General features: G+C 31.7%; 1 protein-coding gene and 1 long non-coding RNA gene across 2 annotated transcripts in view; one reads left to right on the top strand and one right to left on the bottom strand.

The window, feature by feature from the left end:
• The window catches only part of LOC143042061 (uncharacterized), a 57,221-nt gene extending 46,076 nt beyond the window's left edge, over positions 1-11,145 (bottom strand). The window contains exons 1-7 of the mRNA XM_076214300.1: positions 10,092-11,145; positions 8,975-9,086; positions 8,146-8,205; positions 7,194-7,462; positions 4,295-4,574; positions 1,241-1,372; positions 271-342 (exon numbers count right to left, since the gene is read on the bottom strand). Of these exons, the coding sequence (XP_076070415.1) occupies positions 271-342; positions 1,241-1,372; positions 4,295-4,574; positions 7,194-7,462; positions 8,146-8,205; positions 8,975-9,086; positions 10,092-11,003 (1,837 nt within the window). The 5' untranslated portion in view covers positions 11,004-11,145. The remainder of the gene's footprint in view (positions 1-270; positions 343-1,240; positions 1,373-4,294; positions 4,575-7,193; positions 7,463-8,145; positions 8,206-8,974; positions 9,087-10,091) is intronic.
• Positions 11,146-21,060: 9,915 nt separating this feature from the next.
• Positions 21,061-22,048, top strand: LOC143043327 (uncharacterized). Its single transcript, XR_012968312.1, has 3 exons — positions 21,061-21,183; positions 21,292-21,406; positions 21,965-22,048. It is a non-coding gene; the product is annotated as an uncharacterized LOC143043327 (long non-coding RNA).
• Positions 22,049-23,316: the final 1,268 nt, after the last annotated feature.

The raw sequence follows: 23,316 nt of genomic DNA, 5'->3' as shown, positions 1-23,316 counted from the left end.
TAGTTATTCTTTTTATTACATTGGCAAATGGCTTTTTTTTATGAAATTAATGTAGAAAATGTAAGGAACTATATCTTTTTCCTACGCATTGACAATTTGTTTTGATCTGAAATTATCGACGTCTTGACAACCCCTATTGTTGTATGACGTCAGAGAGTGAAATAACCACGTTTATTTCACATGTGAAATTATCGGTTTTTATTTAACTGGGAAATAAATGTAATATATTGCAACCAATGTAATAATTCCCCACATTAAAATTAGACTAACCTTTGCCTTCAATTTTCATCTCTCTTTTTATTGTTCTGTCTTTTAATGTCATGTATATATCAACACTAGTAACTGAAAAAAAAACCAAAAAGTATACCAATGCGGAAATAGATTGATAAAATCAAATATAGGCACATACAAAAGTAAAAAGTAAAAGGAAACAAGCATTATGTGGATATTGCAAGGCAATACAAAGTCTGCTATCGGTTAAAAAATCATTGTAATGAAACGAAATTCTAACTTGATCGATAACTTGTCATGATGTAAACTACTAAAAAATATAAAGTCAATATCTTCAAGCATGATGAAAAAACCTGTTGTAAACTAATAATTTAAGTTAATTTTATCCCTCGCTAACACTTGGGATAAAATTTAAATATCATGGCCCTGTGTAAATTAAGAAATAATTCATGGCAGCCGTTGATTTCTTTTCATTTAATCATGGGTTGAGCATTAATTTTAGATTATTTTACCCTGAGCATTAGCTTTATCATCTAAATAAAAGAGTTCACTTTATTCAACAACAAAAATTAAATATATATAGCATTCAGAAAATTAGTTTATACAGAATAACAGAAAAATCTACCACTAAATTCTTCCAACAATTTACCAAAGATGAGGAAAAAAATCAAAATTTCATTTATCATTAATACACTGTCTTTTTAAAATCTGTTAAAAACAGCAATCTAGTAATTAATAAGTATTTCATTAACATTCAATTCTAGGGAAAAGGTTTTTACTCTTTTTTTTTTATTTCAAGTTGCATATGACTTAAAATTAGTATGTGCGTATGCAAAAAGGCAATGTTACTGTGACCACGATTACACTTTTTCTTTAAAATATAATCCAACTCAAAACCAAGCAGCTGCTTTTATGACATATTTATAAAGAAAGGAATTCATTAGAAAGGTTTTGTTTTAGAAGGTTTGAATAATTAAACATGTTTACATGCATAAGTCACTAAAATTACCTTCATAATTACTAGGAGGAGTGTCTAACTCCATTTTTTTCAAGGCAGTTGTACAAATACCAAGGGGTGAATGTCTATGATTTAGAGACTGCATTTTGCAACACTCTACTAATCTTCCATTTTCTCTAGTTGCTGTAAAGATAAATATCAATCGTTTCATAAAAATTGAATGCAAATATGGTACTAAGTGTTTAAGTCAGTCTCATTTTTATTGATCAGAGGTTTTACAATTTGAAAGTAAAAAAAAATTGTATATCAAAGTTTAATGCTTTTATTAAAAAAAAAATATTGTGTGATCATTTAAACAAGTAAAATGATAAAAAAACCAAGAATGTGTCCAAAGTACATGGATGCCCCACTCCCACTATGCTTTACCATGTTGCATGGACCATGAAATTGGGTAATAATCTAATTTGGCATTAAAATTAGAAAGATTATACTATAGGGAACATATGTACTAAGTTTCAAGTTGATTGGACTTCAATTTGATCAAAAACTACCTTGACCAAAAACTTTAACCTGAAACTCCCACTTTCATTTTCTATGTTTAGTGGACCGTGAAATTGGGGTCAAAAGTCTAATTTGGCTTTATAAATTAAAAAGATCATATCATAAGCAACAAGTTTACTAAGTTTCAAGTTGATTAGACCTCAGCTTCATCAAAAACTACATTGACCAAAAACTTTAACCTGAAACTCCCACTTTCATTTTCTATGTTAAATGGACGGTGAAATTCGGGTCAAAAGTCTAATTATGCTAAAAATCAGAAAGATCATATAATAATCAACAAGTGTACTAAATTTCAAGTTGATTGGACTTTAGCTTCATGAAAAACTACCTTGACCAAAAACTTTAACCTGAAACTCCCACTTTCATTTTCTATGTTTAGTGGACCGTGAAATTGGTGTCAAAAGTCTAATTTGGCTTTATAAATTAAAAAGATCATATCATAAGCAACAAGTTTACTAAGTTTCAAGTTGATTAGACCTCAGCTTCATCAAAAACTACCTTGACCAAAAACTTTAACCTGAAACTCCCACTTTCATTTTCTATGTTAAATGGACGGTGAAATTCGGGTCAAAAGTCTAATTATGCTAAAAATCAGAAAGATCATATAATAATCAACAAGTGTACTAAATTTCAAGTTGATTGGACTTTAGCTTCATGAAAAACTACCTTGACCAAAAACTTTAACCTGAAACTCCCACTTTCATTTTCTATGTTCAGTGGACCGTGAAATTGGGGTCAAAAGTCTAATTTGGCTTTAAAATTAGAAAGAGCATATCATAAGCAACAAGTGTACTAAGTTTCAAGTTGATTGGACTTCAGCTTCATCCAAAACTACCTTGACCAAAAACTTTAACCTGAAACTCCCACTTTCATTTTCTATGTTCAGTGGACCGTGAAATTGGGGTCAAAAGTCTAATTTGGCTTTTAAATTAAAAAGATCATATCATAAGCAACAAGTGTACTAAGTGTCAAGTTGATTGGACTTCAGCTTCATCAAAAACTTTAACTTGGACGGACAGACGGACGAACGGAAGCACAGACGGACGAACGGAGCCACAGACCAGAAAACATAATGCCCCTCTACTATCGTAGGTGGGGCATAAAAATTTAACTAGGCAATACAAAGGCAAAACAAATAAAATCCTCTCATTATTTCTGTTTGCTCAGCAGTATTATTTAATTTCAAACTTTTGTTCGTATGATAAACTTCATAAATAAATGGGGAATGTGTTGAAAATTCAGCAATTGTTCCACCGGTCAATAGTTGGAAACTATTGGACCTGGTTTAAACTTTTTGACTGCAAGCGTTATTATATTTCCCAGAACTTCAAATGCAGCTACTTGATTTGAGGATTTTTAAAATACCACTGGAGTTGAGACGTCGTGTTTTACCTATCTTATCTAGGTTTGACATCAGTGCAGGATGTCGCCTTAGCATTTCCGAATATTTATGAAGTATACGTTAAACAATATGGTTGGATTTCTGTTTTTTTATATAACGATAGTGTATTTCCACCGCCTTTTATTGTCTGTTGTCTTTTTTGATATAATAAAACACTTACTGACTGGATATTAGTGGAATAGTAATTGATTTATGGCAAGGACTTTCTATACTAATGGGAATCGTCTCTATTGATTTTAACTGATTACTAAGCAGAATGTTTAAAACTATCACCTAGCAATAAACTTAGTCTCGTATCTCTGATATAAGATGCTAGTAGTTATTTGCGTATTTCACAGTACATTGTATTTATATAATTATTATTAGTTGTTAATATATAATTAATTAATAGCCATTTATGATGACAAAAGATATACGATTTTGAAAGAATGATGAATTATTAAACTTAGACATATTGTTTGAAAAACACCCCAGTTGTGTAAAATGGTTTACATATCAAACAAGACGGAAGCTACTGAAAATTCAATGAACAAATACCTCAAAGTTCAAAGATCAATATTTAAATGACGATCCGAGAAATATTTTTTAAAACAGCATTTTGCAATGACAAAATGTATAAAATTTCATAAAAACGATTTTTTGTTAAACTTGAACATATAGTTATGAAGAACACTTCGTAAATGTGAAATGATTTGCTATAAAGTCACATGACATCAGCTATGGACGAGATCAGTCTGACAATTTGTATAGACATTGCTATAATTGACCAGTCCTGTTAGTATAGAAAGTCCCTGTTTATGGGTATGTTAAAATGGTTAAGTTCTGAATTAAAATAAAATGATAAATAATTCAATAGTAATCAAAACATACTTATATTAATATTTACCTTTAAAATGTTCTATAAAATATTTTAAAATATTTGACTCAGAAAGGCGAAGAGTTCAAGAATATATATACAAAACAAAACATAGAAGACTGAGTAACATGAACCCATTAAAACCTAGGGTGATTGCAGGTGATCTGAAGCATATACTGCACTCTCTCTTTATATACAAAACACGATAAACATTTAGATACATGCAAATTTTTAACAATAATGTCCATATTTCCATTAATAAACTTAGCTTAACAAATCATATTACCATTCAAAGATATTAAGCTGTAATAGTGGTTTTCCCATATATGGCCTAAAATAATCGTCTTTCCATCGTAATCCATTTTTCCAACAATATGTGTCATACAGTTCTCAGGGCTGGCTTGTGGGTTGCTTGTGACAATAAGCATATTTGTTTCTAACATTCTTGCCATCCCTAAAACAACAACATGATCAGCGAATACTCCATTTCTCCTCATATTGCTTGCCCAGTCCTCAAATGTACTGTCATCGATGAAATGTTCTATATTTACATCACCATCAACACCCTGTAGAATGAAAGTTAAATGCAATATCTTGTATTTCAGCTTTGTTCCATTAATATCAAGAAAGAAAGTTCTGTTATATTACTGAAAGTAAGTATATTATGTTAGGATTTCACTCCTTGGAGTTTTACCTGGCTGATACGTTAAACTAGGTTTAAACCATCACTGTTTTCTTGGAAAATGCCTAGACCAAGTCAGGAAAATGACAGTTGCTTTCCATTCATTCCATTGGTCAGGTTTCAGGGACTTTCCCATTTTTGAATTTATCTTGGAGTTTAGAATTTTTTTTAATATGACAATTAGCACAGTAACCTGTATTAAATTACAGCTTAAAAAACAAGAATGTGTCCAAAGTACACGGATGCCCCACTCGCACTATCATTTTCCATGTTCAATGGACCACGAAATTGGATAAATAATATAATTAGGCATTAAAATTAGAAAGATAATATCATAGGAAACATGTGTACTAAGTTTCAAGTTGATTGGACTTCAACTTCATCAAAAACTACCTTGACCAAAAACTTTAACCTGAAACATGCAAGTTCATTTTCTATGTTCAGTGGACCGTGAAATTGGGGTCAAAAGTTTAATTTGGCTTTTAAAATTAGAAAGATCATATCATAAGGAACATGTGTACTAAGTTTCAAGTTGATTGGACTTCAACTTCATCAAAAACTACCTTGACCAAAAACTTTAACCTGAAACGTGCACTTTCATTTTCTATGATTAGTAGACCGTGAAATTGGGGTCAAAAGTTTAATTTGGCTTTAAAATTAGAAAGATCATATCATAAGGAACATGTGTACTAAGTTTCAAGTTGATTGGACTTCAACTTCATCAAAAACTACCTTGACCAAAAACTTTAACCTGAATAAAAATCGTCTCTAATATGTAAACTAGGACTTTTCACTATTCATCACCATCAAGTTAATTTTAGAATGGCAAAACAAAATCGCTGTGAATTGTGTTAGAAAGAGCTAAACACAAAATAAATCATCCACAAAAAGAAGTTGGTTTGTACACAGTATCTATATATAGTGCTTCTTAAATTTCTAAAGCTATGGTTTGAAATATAAGAGTTTTTACATCTTTTTATTATCTAACCATGTATTATGTTATATAAAATTTTAATGATAAGCTGATTTTGACACAAAAGCACAGAGGTTTGAAGACTTTACAACACCCATTTTTGTGGGGGATGTCTTTTTATGGCAATGTGACATCATAGAACTTTTATTGACTGAAAAACCATCGAAAATATTAATAAAGAGAAGAACAAAAACTTATATTTTTTATGGAAAATGCAATTGTAAATGTTTAAATGAAAAAATGTTGGATTTATTTTTTTGAAACATTATAAACACGATTAAAAATAACATATGTTTTTAATAAGGATAAAAATATATTTAGGTCAGATGTTTGTGTTCAGTGTCAGGGTAATCATTTCAAATGTGTTTTTTATTATTCTTATTTTCTGATTGCCTTTCTATCTGCAAAAGGAACTATGTTAGAATGTTGATAATAACTCTAAACTCTAATGACCAAGAGCGCACAGGCTGAAATGTCTTGCCTGCTTTACTAACCATTGATATTATGTTTATAGTTAACATAAAGCTTTACTACAACTATAATGACATATATATGCTAACTTTACCTGATCCAAGCAAATGAGGTCAAGGTCATATGAAACAAAAGAAATACATGTACACAAAAAAACAGAACAAACACAAACACTTAACACTGAGCAATGAACCATGAAAATAAGGTCAAGGTCAAATAAAACTGTTGAGACTGACATGTACATCATATAAGTATTGGTGTTTTTGCTTGTAAGAGAGTTGTAAACATTGAGTTTTTATCATTAAGTGTGTCATTTTTATTTGAATGCATTACTGAGTATTTTATATGAGCCTAAGCAAAATAGTTATGATGTCTTGAAAGGCTAATTTATGGGAATTCTATGAAACTCTCATACAAGTGAGAGGGGTTAGCCAGTTGTAAAACCCTGGTTTAATCCACCTTTTTCTACATAAGCAAATAAATAAATAGGACAACCTTAATGATAAAAACTCAATGTATACCACTCTCTTACAAGCAAAAACACCAATACCCGTAGAGTACAAGGACATACACCATTAAAACTGTCGGACAAATTCTAGTGCATCCACACAGCAAGGTAAAAAACATGCAATCAGTATAAAAATAATAAAATGAGATTTGATTACTCAGGTAACTATAATAACCAGCGTTAAAATGATGTGAAGTAAGCATTGTTACTTTGGGTCACCATACATGCCTTCAACTATGCGCAAATCCCTAAGCATTTACAATATATAATCATGATAATAGGTCCTACATGACATAACGTGAAACAATTTAAACAAACAACAAATTTTCTAGTTTACCACAAACCAATAAACAGGGAAAAAATATCACTGACAGACTTTACAACAACTGATCATGCTGATATACAGGATTCTGACTGTGGATAGGCAAATATGGAAAAGTGCAGTGTAAAATGTTGCAACAACGGATTACCTAGGTTCAACTTTCATCAGTCGATGAAACCTGTCCAATTTCTTTACAAACATTCTTGTGTTTATCATTTTAAGCATATACCTGAAACGTTTTATTTTCCATCAGATAATCGATTACATTTTCTCTTATTTCTTGTGCAGACCTGTTCATCAGACCAAGATCCCTCAACTGCGAAGAAACAGCATCAAAAAAGCAATTTCCATCTCTAGGAGATTCATTTCGAAATGTTAGATTCAGATTACGACAATTTTCTTTCAACCTCTTCTCAGCCTCTTCTGTTCCACAATCATTCTCCTTATACAATTTCTTCAATTTCAGTTTTAATTGTTTTGGATGTAAGCAGATAGAAGCTAAATAATTAAAGAACATTGAATGGATTACTTTAAAATATACAAAAGACAGCAGATAATGCGGGGGAAAACGCTTAATTTCGAATGATATTTTGATCAACTTATCAATTACTGTAATGCAATTTTATATTATGATTTGTATCAGAAATATTCAGAATAATTGGATTGGTTTTGTTCGAAATGAGTTATGGCACTGTGGTATATGACATGCAGACGGCACAAAACTAACTATGAAAAGAACTTAATTGTATATGCTAAGAATCTGGAATATATTTTTAAGCATGCATTTGATAATTTGTAATTGCTGAACAGAATATTGAACTTACCGGTAGTAGTGATGACAATGACGACATAAACTAGGATTGCTATGTGCTGCTTTTGTGACATAATCTTACAGATTCGACAAAAACAGGCGAATAAATATCTTTTTGTTTACCAATACTGAATAACCACTGAGGGTATGATTTGAAATTAATAAAATTTCTAAACATGAGCTTTATGTTCATGTGGTTTTTTTTTTCAGATTAGTTTATGATCAAAATTACTTCAAACAATCAAAATCTATTAAGGGTCTGATAATTGACAGAATTTCATGCTAAAGATGCACTTTTTGGTTGAACAATATTTTGTATTCTGTGTCTTTAGTTTGATTGTATTTGTTGAAGAGTCATTGAATTACTTACATTCTGTGTAGTTCTTATGAGATAATGATGTAAATGACTGTGCAGGATTGTTCTCTCTCGCTATGGAATAGAAATAATACTCAATTCATATATAACTTATCATTTTAATCTCCATTACCTAATAAAGCAATGAAATGACATTAGATTCAGACTACTTTTAAACTTTTGCTATAAAATGATGATATGAGCGTACAGTTTATACACAATATTTCAATCTTGATGCATCTTTGAAATCACCTGTTTTAAAATTGGTGAATCCAGACAGATTTTCAGGGGTCCAGGACTCATTGAATCTCCTTAGTGAGAACCCTGAAGACTTCCATTTTTCAAGAATGATTCATTTTATATACACCCCATGCTTAGGGAGCTACCATTTGATTTTTATGGGGGGGCTAGGATGAAAAATTTTGTCCTGCATTTTTTTTTATAGCTGTAACCTCTGTCCTGCCTTTTTATTTTTCACTCTGTTCGGTCCTGCCTTTTTTTTTTAGTTTATCCTGACTTTTTTTTACCTAAATTGTCGTCCTGACTTTTTTTTTTACTCAAAACTCCTGTCCTGCCTATTTTTTTCAAATTTCATCCTAGCCCCCTCATAAAAATCAAATGGTAGCTCCCTTAAGAATTTATGGTGACATATTGATTGCTTTTGAACTCTCTTGTATGTTTGGTTTTCTGTCTCATTTGCGCATAACAAATGTATGCATTTTTTCATATTTTATTAATCAATCAACATGCCTGCATGCCATCAATTTGTTGAAAATACATAACGGAAAAATAAACAAAAAATAACAATTAGTAACAATTTTGCCATTAATTCTAAGTAACTTACATTTTTGAAAAAGGTTCTTCAATTCTCTTTTCATTTGGTCTAAAATCTCGTGTGAAGGTTTTTCATTCAAAATACTTTTTCCCAAGTCTGTCTTAATTTCTTGGAGTAAATTCTAAAAAAAAATTGAAAATGATAATTAATTTTAATTTGTTTATTAACATAAATCATTATTGTATAATATAAAAGATACTGTGGGCTATTGTGCAATACTGTTGGCTATTGAGTGATACTGTGTTTTTGTGCAACACTGTGCTACTTTTGTGAAACTTTGAAATTTCAAAGTTTATTTTCTTTTCAGCCAAAAATAAACAATTTAAGAAAGTTCCATAAAGTTTAGAACAATTTGTTGTCTGGAAACTAGTAAAAAAGTTTGTTTTTAGCCCCCTTATTGTCCCTAATTTCTAAACATTACGGGCAATTACCCGCAAACTCAATCCCAGCCTTACCTTTGTGGTATTGGAACCTAGAAGAACTGTTTTATTTCAGAGAGATGATCATACACTTAAAAAAATGTGTCTTTGGATAAAGATGCCGACGCCAGAGGAATTCTAAAACACCATGCCAGATACTGCTGACGACATGATAGCATAACACAAACACAAATTTTTGCAGTCCCATAAAAAAAACTCAGGCATCTTTTAATTTTTCTTTAAAACCTTTGTCATGTTTGTATGAATATAATGATGTATAAACATAATGAAGAGTTTCTTTTGTGAACAAAGAAACAGGTCGACAAGAAGAGAAGTGCAGTTTGTCCCTATATGGTATTTCTTATTCTCAAAAAAACAAATATGTTGTTGATACAAAGATCAAAATCTTATTAAAAAATTATTTCACATTATTTTTATGTCTTGAAGAAACAATGTCAAAAAGATATAAATATAAATGGATGGCTGAGTTATTGTTGATTCGAGATATACATGTATTAGTTGCAATCATATAACATCAAGATTAAAGCATGTTAATCATGTTAATGTGATCTGAATATGAACCTTATTAATTTCTTATTAGACTGCTGCACTGATCTGGTTTACATGTAAACAACCCAAGCTAATTCTTTAATTTAATCTGGAGAATGTTATTAATTACTAATTTCTATAGGTACATGTATAAATACCTTTAAGTCCAATTTCTGTTCCAGTTTATCAATGCTTTCTTCTGTCCAAAGCTTAGACTCTGTCATTGTTTCTATTTTTTTAATGTTATCTCTTAAAGTGCTCCAGCATTTTTTAAACGCTTCTTCTGTTATATCTGTGATATGTGAAAAGTTATTTCTGGTTTCAACAATACTGTTAATTTCTTTTTGAGGAGAACAAAAACAGTCTGTTATTGTTTTGAATAACTTAGTGCCTTTTATATCATTCAGTGAAATTCCTTGCTTGGCAGAATACGTACATGTATCATTTAAAGTACATTCAACTGCCGTAATTGTTCCATCAATAGTGTATAAACGTTCAAATTCATGCTGATTTATTTCTGATTTGTTTGGACGTTTATACGTATTTTTATGCTCATTACACTTACAGCATGTAATTTTTGGTTGCCATAAATGAAATAATTCATGTCTTTTATTTTTCAAAAACTGTTCAAAACTGCCAGAGTGTTCAATATCCAAATACCATGTCCAGAAAAAAATATTACAAAATTTGTTCAGCAGTATCCTTAACAGTGTTATATCTACGTCATCGACACATAATTGACAGTTTGCGAAGCAACAGCACATGTCTTTCTTCCTGTAGTCATGATTATCTTTTCTTTTGCTAGTAGTTTGTGAACTAGTATCAAACATTTTTTCTATTTGTGACATTTGTAAAAGTGTTCTATCTCCCAAAAAAGACTGGCCTGTGCACTGACAACATCTTCGTTCAGTGTGTAGATGATATATTTCATGTTGATTTATGTCAATAAACTCTTGAAAAGTGAGGCAGCATTTTTGCAAGTAATAGGTCATTAAAGCACGAAACGCTTGGGTTGCAGGTCCACGTATTAATAAACACAGCTTAATGTAGTTGTCGAAAATATCAGACATTATTCTTTATACATTTCTGTTTGCGTTGAACAAAGCCTGTAAAACAAATCTGACTAATTATTAATGGTCGAATCATTATTTATCAAAAAAAAAATTTTTGTAATTATAAAAACAGTTATATTTGTGTTTTATTTTGTTTACCTTAACTTTACCAGAATTGTATTTTATAATCATCAAGTTAAAACTGTTAACTTTCAGTGACAGAGAATATTTGTAGCAGTCTTATGTGTATAGAAAACAACTAAATATATAGATGTTCATGATGTTAGGGTTGAAAATCATACGAACAAAGATGTGATGTTTTGTAATTTTTCTTAGCCTTGTTCCGAAGATTCCTCTTTCATATCTTCAATGTTTTAAAGCCACTGTTCTTTTTAACAAAAAAATGTAACCAGATGCTCCGCAGGGCGTAGCTTTATACGACCGCAGAGGTTGAACCCTGAACGGTTGGGGCAAGTATGGACACAACATTCAAGCTGGATTCAGCTCTAAATTTGGATTGTGATTAAATAGTTGACACAGCATAGGTTTCTGACACAGAATGAATGTGTTCTAATGAACTTAAAATTTTTGTTTTCTCTTAGAGCAATTCACTATGCTGTTGAATATTAATCCTCTCAAAAAAATGTTTGAAGAAATTTTCTTTTTTATTTATGAAATTTCAAATGAGAAAAATTGAACCCAATTTTTTTAATCACATCCCCCTTTCCCTTATTCCAAAACTAATCTCAATTAAAATTTCTAATGGAGTTTGCAACAATAACTACTCATTTAAATACATCATAAAATATTAAGATATAAAAAAAACTGCTTATTATCACTGAATGGAAAAGATTATTTTAATTTATCAGTTGGTAGTAAAAAGTGAATATACATTGTATATTGTATATAACAAAGATTTAAGTTGATTCTGGACAAAGAAAGATAACTCCAATTAAAAAAAAATCTTGCTATTGCACTAGATATTTCTTGCTTACTATTCTGGACAAAGAAAGATAACTCTAATTAAAAAAAAAATTGCTATTTCACAATATTGTGCAATTAGATATTTCTTGCCATTGCGCAATACTGTGCAATTGAAAAGACTTGCTATTGCACAATACTTAATATAATAATTTTAGATCCTGATTTGGACCAACTTGAAAACTGGGCCCATAATAAAAAATCTAAGTACATTTTTGGATTTAGCATATCAAAGAACCCCAAGATTTCAATTTTTGTTAAAATCAGACTAAGTTTAATTTTGGACCCTTTGGACTTTAGTGTAGACCAATTTGAAAACAGGACCAAAAATGAAGAATCTACATACACAGTTAGATTTGGTATATCAAAGAACCCCATTTATTCAATTTTTGATGAAATCAAACAAAGTTTAATTTTGGACCCCGATTTGGATCAACTTGAAAACTGGGCCAATAATCAAGAATCTAAGTACATTTTTAGATTAAGCATATCAAAGAACCTAACTGATTCATTTTTTGTCAAAATCAAACTAAGTTTAATTTTGGACCCTTTGGACCTTAATGTAGACCAATTTGAAAACGGGACCAAAAGTTAAGAATCTACATACACAGTCATGACAGTTAGATTCGGCATATCAAAGAACCCCAATTATTCAATTTTGATGAAATCAAACAAAGTTTAATTTTGGACCCTTTGGGCCCCTTATTCTGTTGGGACCAAAACTCCCAAAATCAATACCAACCTTCCTTTTATGGTCATAAACCTTGTGTTTAAATTTCATAGATTTCTATTTACTTATACTAATGTTATGGTGCGAAAACCAAGAAAAATGCTTATTTGGGTCCCTTTTTGGCCCCTAATTCCTAAACTGTTGGGACCTAAACTCCCAAAATCAATACCAACCTTCCTTTTGTAGTCATTAACATTGTGTTTAAATTTCATTGATTTCTATTTACTTAAACTAAAGTTATTGTGAGAAAACCAAGAATAATGCTTATTTGGGCCCTTTTTTGGCCCCTAATTCCTAAACTGTTGAAACCAAAACTCCCAAAATCAATCCCAACCGTTCTTTTGTGGTCATAAACCTTGTGTCAAAATTTCATGGATTTCTATTAACTTAAACTAAAGTTATAGTGCGAAAACCAAGAAAATGCTTATTTGGGCCCTTTTTGGCCCCTAATTCCTAAAATGTTGGGACCAAAACTCCCAAAATCAATACCAACCTTCCTTTTGTGGTCATAAACCTTGTGTTAAAATTTCATAGATTTCCATTCACTTTTACTAAAGTTAGAGTGCGAAAACTAAAAGTATTCGGACGACGACGACGCCGACGCCGACGCCGACGCCAACGTGATAGCAATATACGACGAAAATTTTTTCAAATTTTGCGGTCGTATAAAAAAGCTTTAACTGCCATTATTGTCATTCTGCATATTATGTGTTCTTTGTTAAAAGTGGTCATATTCAGCTGCTCTCCGAAGCAATTTATTGTATATTATATTCAATCAGTACACATTAATGGATTTAGTCATAAACAGTCCAACGCCATGACCACTTTTACCTTGGAATACATACTACTGTGAAAGTACTTTTATTTGTATGGAAAGAATTTTTGTGTTTTTTTGTGGATGTCTTTACCCACGAATTTAAGTGTTCATAGAAAATATAACAACGTTATCTGTTGTCAACACTTTTGATGGTCTTTAATTTGTTGATCACTTGATCTCGGGTTAATTAGTGTTATAACTACGATTTACACAGGTAATTAAAATATTTTCTTTGCAATTTCCTCTCATCAAGACAATTTGTAATTTTTGGTTTCTAATCAACTAGTGGCTTCAATTGTTCACACTATTGGTTTTTTTTACTAGAAAACTAAATTCCAGGAAACTAAAAACCCACAAACATGTAACTTTTGCTTAAACCATGAAAATTGATACTCAGAGTTCCTTCAGGGGCCACCAGGGAAAAAGATTTTGTGAACAGTTGGGGCAAAAATGGACACAATATTCGAGCCTGATGCAGGTCTGAATTTGGATTGTAATTAAATATTTGACATATAATAGGTTTCTGACTCAAAATAACTGTAGTCAAAGAACTTAGCATTGGTTATATGATTTGAATTTATATTCAATTTTTTGCTTTTGTGCAACACACTATGCTGTTGCGAATTGCCATTAACTTTTTCAGACCAATGGTCCAGCTGGCCAGTACACAAAAAAGCTTAAATTCAAGTGATTATTCGCACCCTAGCTGTCTTAAGATCTACAAAATATGGAATGGAAACATTTGTCTGAATCATAAATAAACGTAGGTGAAAAAACTGTCATAATAGATGCAATTTGGGTTCTGTCACATATTTAAAAAGAAGAGTTAGAAGAGGAACAGAAGATCTTCTCACTGCAAAAGAACAAAACAGAAATGGGGAAAAGAGGAGGGGGGCAGAAATGGACCTCTTCTGCATGGTTCCTGAGACTACTATAACACAGTAGTCTCAGATAGTTCACAACCAGAGAACAAACGAAAAACACACCCTAGGTTGCAGTCTTGTAATATGACTATAATATCCAGACTAGAGGCTTACATATACATGCAAACAAAACAGCTGATTTTTTTAAAAATAAAATGATACATGTATACAAGGATTTGTATAGTTAGATAGTTAGGTATCTTCCTATACAAATCCTTGATGCAAAGAAAAAAAATGTGCATAACTTGAGGGTACCCAAATTGCACCGATTTTGACTTTTTTAACCTACGTTTATTTATTCTTCAGACAAAAGTTTTCATTCTGGGTTTATTTTGTAGATGTATCATTATTTACCATATGGTTTGACCAATTTAATATTGAATCCATGTGGAATCATAGAAAAATTGGTTTTAACTGACCTCCAAACCATCAATGATTCTGTAATGAGGAGTACCCAAACTGCATCCATGCATAAGTCGAATAACAGAGCTTTTGTTTAATATCTTCAAATATTTTGAACAATTGGATATAAGTCCATGCTTACTCTTCATTTTTTAAGAAATGGATACTTGTAACATATTGTATTTGCTAATTTTAAAAAGATGACGTTTTGATGACGTCGCATGGCAACGTTTCCGTACATTTTTTTTTTTTAGTAAACACGTTAATCGACTTCATCTGTAAATCGTTGTGGGGCTCATATGGAAGGATCCTATCCTTTTTAGGCCACCATATTTTGGTACACTTTCAAAACTGATACAATCATCAATCCTGCATGATTTGGTGCAATATTTCACACAATTAAAAAGTTATATAGAAAACTATTTGTGTCCTCATCAATTACTTAACTAATATATGACTGACTCCAAATGACGGTCTATACTAGTTTTAAAAGCTTCCACAGTTTTTGATGAAATAACTTCAACTGGTAGGTTATTCCAATCATTACTAATATATTATGAGAAATGTCTTAATCGAAAAGAAGTGTTACATCTAGGTTTTGCTAATTTCCAATCTGTTGATAAATACTGTGAAGGATTAGTGTATATAGAGTGGGGTGATCATTTTCGCCATATCTTTCCATGTTTTCTTCAGTTTATGTTTAGGTCTTTATGTTTTTGAAGTATACAGATATTTCTATATGAAGATAACTTCAAATGCAAAATATTTTTAATAGCTTGAAAACATGTTTGTTTTGAGTAAAATCATCTGAAAAGTTGGATTAAAGGGTGTATGAAATTTCCTATTTTTTTGTCAACGGGGGACACATATTCGCCGTTTTTACATATATATCTATTTATTAATTTAAAACCAAATAACTGCAGCTTTAAACAATATTTATCAAATAAATTTCATTATAGACGAATAGCAGACATTTGAAAGGTGTAAAAAACTGAAATTTAGGGCAATCAGTCAAAGAATTACTAAGGAATGCTTCTTTGAAATCGTTTTTTTCATTCAGGAAATTGGCTGAAAATCGTTGTCCATTTTTCGGTCCTTTGCCGTAAGGGCTGAAATTTAGTCTCATTTTCAAAAATAATCATATTTGTTATAAAAATATAATTTAACGGCATATTTCTTCCATTTCAACCATCCTTTGAAGTTTTTACACCTCAAAATCATAAAACGGCGAAATTGTGTCCACGGCGAATATGAGCGCCCCACTCTATCTAAATATTTTTACCTATGTTGAAAGACGTACATAGTATCAAATCATGAAAATACAAATTGTTTAATCTCTAGGAAATCTTGCAAGATTTGTGCTGCTATTTTTGCTAAAAAGGTGCAATTTAGGTACTCGGTGCAATTTGGGTACCATTACACAAGGCAATGTTTTCTATCCATGGCAAGATCTACTAGTATCCCTATATGGCCCAAGACCACAATTAATGACCCCGCTTTTCGTTGTCCACGAATATAGTTCCTTTTAATTAGAGTGTATTTTTCCTTAATTTTTTTTCTTTCCTTTCCTCACTCATTCCTTAAATCTTTTTGGGTGGAAATGAAAGAAGAGAGGTCAAATAAATTTTTGGAGGTTGTATTTTAACTGATTTTGATATGGAATGAGTGGTTAGGTCAAGTGCAAAAAGGTGATATTTACAGTTTTCGGAACATCTCTTGACTTGTCAATAGGGGTATGGATGTGTATTGGCTAAATTTGTAAAAGTGATTGCTTCAATCTTTCTGAATTTTGGATATATATTTGGACTAGGACAATACATTACACACACAAAAAATTGGACAAAAGTGCATGGTGCAATTTTTTTAATGATGCAAAAGGTTATAAAGAACTGATAGAGGAATTAATTGTGGTCTGTGGCCATATATTACGAAGTTTTGAAGTGGAAGTAGCCATTACAATGTTAGCCACCTTCTCGTAATAAATAGGGATAGTAGATCTTGTCATGGATAGAAAACAAGTGCCTGTGTACCGTTACGTTTATATCTGTATATAGACTGATAGATCTTTAGATTTTTTTTAAAATCTTTGATTTGTAGTAATGTGAAATTGTTTATATCTTTGAGTACAGTTTGCCATGTGGCAATAGGGGGCCATGGCACGAATAATAAAAGCCCTGAAGTAAAATATAACTTTTTCTACTTTCTATTTGCTGTGTTTACAAGAATGACCATATTTAGTGTAAGTAAGGAACGGATGTGAGCTCTGCGTCCGAGATTGTTTTCGGGTTTTACACAGATGTCGGGTCCGTTCGCCCTAATTACATATTCGCCCTAGGTTGTTCGTTCGCCTTTGGATCTATTTTAATTGATTTTTTTTTATTACTGATAAGCATGGTAAGATTTAATAAACTTATTCAGATATTTTTAAAAGAAATGTTAAAGAACATGTATATTTCTAAGAAAAAAGATGTCGGACATTTTTTTGAAATTATATAGAGCAGTATTATAAAATTGAGAAAAGAAATGGGGAATAACCCGACCACAGAGCAGACTTCTTCTTCTTCTGATATACAGTTACAGCTTCATTGATTGAAGATTACGAACTGTTGCATGCCGAAGGCCACCAATGGGTATTCAATGTAGCGAGAAACTACCGCACCCGGAGCTCGGCGTCCTCAGTTCAGCTGGTTCTTAAAAAAATAGGCACTGGCTACGGTTACATGGAAATGTAACAATAATAAAAATATTATTGATACATTGGAGACTAAATGCCGGAATGCATGGTTGGGTAAGGACCTGTTTAATAACGTGTGTAACAATAATTATTGAGGCTACGGTTACATTGCGTTATTGTTACACGAAAAACAGCAATGTACGATGGGACTAGTAATATGTACTAAATAATAAAAGTTGAAGACATTTATTTTATATTTACAATACATACATTTATTACATAAAATTTCTTTACTGTAATTTTTTATTTACAATGACAGTTTCTACAAATCCAGTAAGTGGTTTTTAAAGCATATGTTGAAGTCCGACACATTTTTGATGAACGAAATTACGTCCTCTATGGATACATGTACATACAGAAGTTCCCAGTATTTACAGTTAGCAAACTTTGCTTTTTTTAGAACTGCGTTTGTATAGCTGTAAGAAGTTTGTGTCTTGATATTGATTCAGTTTCGTTTAAAACGCATCCCAAGATTTAAATTTTTCACCCTAAACAAAATTGGTAATAGGAATCTCTTCATCCATTGTTCAAAGTATAATGACAGTAATAAGAGTAGGTGTGCAGTTACATACTTAAAAGTGAAACCATTGGCCTATTATATTTTTCGCCTATGACACTCCTAATCTGGAGTAGTATCTTTAAGAACATCAAAACCATTAATACGTAAAACTATTTAAACACCATTTGTTGAATAATAATATTATTATTTATATTTATATAAAAATCGATTTAGACCCGCGAGCCCCCCCTTTTTTTTTAAAGTTTAATATTAAATCTAGCGTACATTGCTGTTTTTTCTTGTAACAATAACGTCATGTAACCGTAGCCTCAATAATTATTGTTACATTTTAATTAATCGGTTCCGGATCCTTACCCAACTTTGCATTCCGGCAATTAGTCTCCAATGTAACAATAATATTTTTATTATTGTTACATTTCCATGTAACCGTAGCCAGTGCCTAAAAAATATGTATTCTAGACTAGATGTGGTATGATTGCCAATGAGACAACTATCCACAAAAGACCAAAATGACACAGACATTAACAACTATGGGTCACCGTACGGCCTTCAACCATGAGCAAAGCCCATACCACATAGTCAGCTATAAAAGGCCCCGATAAGACAATGTAAAACAATTCAAACGAGAAAACTAACGGCCTTATTTATATAAAAAAAAATTGAACGAAAATCAAATATGTAAACATAAACAAACGACAACCACTGAATTACAGGCTCCTGCATGCATTTATTTTATTAACAAATTCGAGTCAATATCTGCAGACTGAGTATCGCCCTATTGCATGTTTGTTCGTCCTGTAAACTGGAATCCGCTTGTATTACGCGACACTCAAACAACTATCTATGAACAAATGTAGTAGTCAGCCGAGAACTAGCTTATTCGTCCTGTATATGTTCAATATATAAATCTGTATCAATATTTATAATCCCTTTTGCCATAATGGCATTTGATTGGAGACTTTCCGTTTTGGGTTTTACTCGGAGTTCCCGGTTTGAGATCAAGGTCCGAAACTAAAACTAAAAAAATAAATCATTCACTTAATTATTAAACGGGCGTATAAAGACGAACAACCAGAACAGTAAAATTGAGAATGGAAAGGGGGGATGTGTCAAAGAGACAACAACCCGACAAAAGAGCAGAAAACAACCGAAGGCCACCAATAGGTCTTCAATACAGCGAGAAAATCCAAGACTTGTACTGTCTTATAATGAACGCATACAATTGTAATCAAAATATTGGATCAATGATTGGTTGAAAATAAATCTGTTGGAGGATTAAGATGACCTTCAATGTGAGTCGAAAGATACCAAATGGATATTTAAACTCATTCGTCGAAAATAAACTGACAGCACCATGATAGAAGAAGATCAAAAGACAAACAAAAGCACACAAAATACACCATAGTTATACAGAAAACTTAATACTGAGCAACACGAATCCCATCAAAAACTGAGAGTGATCTCAGATTCCCTGGAAGAGTCAGCGCATACCAAAGGACATTCTGAAACTCACAAGTAAAAAATAAACTGACAACGCCACAAAAAAACAAAAAAAAGACAAACAGTAGTATACAAAATAAAACATACAAATCGAAAGACTTATCAACACGAACCCTACCAAAAACTGTGGATATTTTTAAAAGATACTAGGTAAGCAGATCCTGCTCGACATGTGGCACCCTTCGTGTTGCTCATTTAACTTTTAATCCGGTGATACTAATAAGTTTAATTCAGTAGGTCATATTCGGGGGAATAGAGGACGGGATTGTTGTTACGACATTGGAACATATCCACTATCATCTGTGAAACAAATATTCCACAACGGTCAACCAACTTGTGCTGGCATCCGTTTAATTTTAAAAGGGATGATTTCAACTGCACCTCTTTGCTCTCTTGGTTTACTAGCTTTCTTATTATCAGCAAGTTCCAGCAACCCTCAATCACGGAAATCATGATAGGAAATAAAAAGCCCGATGCGGAATGGTAACTGATTCTCGGCATGTGAATCACTGACACTTTTCGGTCAATTTCGTGTTCGTGGAAAATACGAAAAATACGATCAGATTGCCGAAAAAAATCCTTGTTATTTTGAAAATTTTAAAAATCAAAATGTATGATGGATACACAATGTGCGTTGATAATTTTACAAAATAAACGTTCAAAGATCTAGGCGTATACAATAAAGAAATTAGTTATATAAATGTTGATACTTTTTACCATGTTTACCAACATTTTATACTTGTATACCGTCGTACGGTTTCGCTATTCACAATCAAGATTACAGATATGCGGCTATCTCTGTGGGTTTTTTTTTAGGTGAAGAGCAGCAGTTAATGCATTGTTTCTTTGCTTTTTTTGTTGTTTGCGAGTAGTGACTTTATGTCATGAATTGATATACCATGTACTTATTTTTACACTGATAAATCTATACTTGTTAACAACTTCTCAAGATTGGATGGAATTAAAAAACAACATTGCATAGACATGCGCTAATTCTTTAGTATAAGGAAAGAGCGTTTTTTTATTCAAAGATACATTTCCTGCTTGTATTGCTTTTTTCGATTGCTCTCATCGACGTACATTGTATATCCAACATATTCAAGTTAATGATCAAACTCGTGATATAACATCACATGTTTAATTACCTACCTGTAATTGGAGCCAGTGAATCATAAAATATAGGTCACAATAACTAGAAGTTGACAGTTTCCGGGAGATGCATCTTTAATTAAACCAATTAATAAAAAGAAATTGTATATTGATTGGTATTTGAGATCTTATATTCGACAATTTTCATGCAGATGTTTGCAAAGTAAAAAATAGAGTGAAAAGACAAAATGGGAAGACATCATTTTATAGCTTTTCAGTTATAAGTAAACCGTTAAAAATGAATTTCTTGCAAATTTTGCACTCCAATGAATACGATTGTTTATAAGGTGCCATACTGCGCAACACAACTTAGATAATATTAAGACATGAAAGATAGTCAACAATTAGGTTAGGACAAAAAGATAACAAATTTAACCGCTCCTTGGTTATATATCTGAGAGAATGAGATACTTGTTGCTTTGCTTTTTTATAGCGTCATTAGGTAAGGAACTAAACATTGATTACACGCAACTCAATAAAATGAGACACCATATCTAACGTTAATTGTATATAAAAAAAATTATATATAAATGTAACATATTTTTTCCAGCTGTTTTAGGAGAAGGGTTTTTCCTTAAGGACACATTGTGTGCTAACCTAGTAAACTGCTTTGTAAGTCCATGTTTGGGTAAAACATGTCCTGGAAATCCGGATGCTGTGTGCACGTGAGTTTTTCAAATATTTATGAGATGTTCATTCCACGGTAACCTCTTCCGCATAACTAGCCCGACTGACCTATTTTAAAATTTAAAACAATGATTTTTTACAGGGAAGTAGAGTGTCTCAAAAGCCCCGTTTATAAATACAGGGACTTAATTATCATCGAAGTTAACTTGCAGACATTTGTATGACGTGCTACGTCATGATTCGAAGGATTTGAATTCTGCAGAAAATATTATATGATCAAACACGGATATTGTTTGTTTAACGTCCAGTGACAAATATTTCATGATTTTTTTTTAAACCGAATGAAATTATTACAATTACTTTTTTAAAAGAGATACATGTATCTTCAAAATTTTTGAAATGGTATTTTATAGGAAAAAAATGTCAGTGCTTTAACAATGCATGTTTAATTATAAAAACATCCAAAAGATTATACAGTTTTACTTTTTTCCGTGTGGTCGTTTCATGAATCGTTATGTCCCCATATATTGTAGAACAGTTTATTTTGGCCTAAATGCCATATGAATATTTTTAATTGGAATATTCTATATATAAAGGGCAAACTATTGTGGAGGATGTAATTACGACTTCTACATCGGAAACCATAAGGTCCTCTGGTAAGTATTTGAACTAAATAGATAAAGGAAGATGTGGTATGAGTACCAATGATACAACTCCCCATCCAAGTAACAATTTATTAAAGTAAACCAGTATAGGTCAAGATACGACCTTCAACACGGAGCCTTGGTTCACACCGAACAGCAAGCAGCTAGCTATAAAGTATATATATATATATACAAAGCCAAATAATCCATCACGGATTATTGAAGTCAGTACACATCATAAATGAAATTTTCAATGAGCACACACTGGCGGAAATGTATTTTAACTTACTGACCATGACTGGAATTAATTTTGAAAGTCCATACGATATAAAGATTTTATTTCAGAAATCACATTTTAACACCATAACGGATCACTATTAATGTTAATCTGTACATATTCTTATCATTCAATACACCAAAAACAGTTGACAGACCCATTGCTTGTTGTATCTTAGTAACGGGTATTTAGATTCACGAAATCTTTTCGTTTACCAACGAACCATGAAAATGAGGCCAATGTCATACAAACTATGCAAAACAGACATGAACACCTACCAAACTTTTTAATAATGAATAAAATAAAGGTTAATATATAAGAAAGGTCTCAATTGGATGATAATGGGTTAAATAATTAATGAGCTAAATTGTACTGCAAGACATGACTATTGCTTTGAACTAACAAAGTGCCTTACTTGATATCTAATTTTGTCCGTGTCACAATAAAACACAATTCATTACCATTTGTATTCATTTTTTTCACCTGAAAATAACAAGACATCGACTACTAGTAATTAGTATGACGATGAAATTTAAATAAAATATTTCTCAATGTTTTGTTGAGTGGTTCATATGTTGAGGTTTATTACTAAGTCTTATGTCTGAAAATTGTACAAATATCTCTTCTAATCACATGGGATTTTCTTATTGTTGGAGGACTACGGTTGCCTATAGTGTGTATATCCACTTCAATTAAACTTTGTTGGATAGTTGTTTCAATGGCAAACATACCGCATTGCCTTATTTCTATATCTTAACAAAACTGTAGTAGAAGATAGCTGGACAAACAATGTCTCCTTGCTTGGACGGACGACAGACAGACGGATGGACGGAGAGGGGCAAATTAATATGCCAAACGACATTTGAGCGGGGGCATAAAAAACAAGGACATTCTTAATCATTCTTTCAGAAGCAAGTTATGAGATTTTAGATCTACATTTTTTCCCCTAGAAACTTGTATATAACTGAGTAGAGGTCGAAAAGTGGTCAAATTCGGTCAAATAGAGATCGGGTTTTGGTCCAATTGA

This window comes from Mytilus galloprovincialis, chromosome 8 (assembly GCF_965363235.1).
Source record: "Mytilus galloprovincialis chromosome 8, xbMytGall1.hap1.1, whole genome shotgun sequence".
Lineage (NCBI taxonomy): Eukaryota > Metazoa > Mollusca > Bivalvia > Mytilida > Mytilidae > Mytilus > Mytilus galloprovincialis.
Note: the sequence above shows the minus strand (reverse complement) of the source record. Positions and strands in the feature narration are given on the sequence as shown.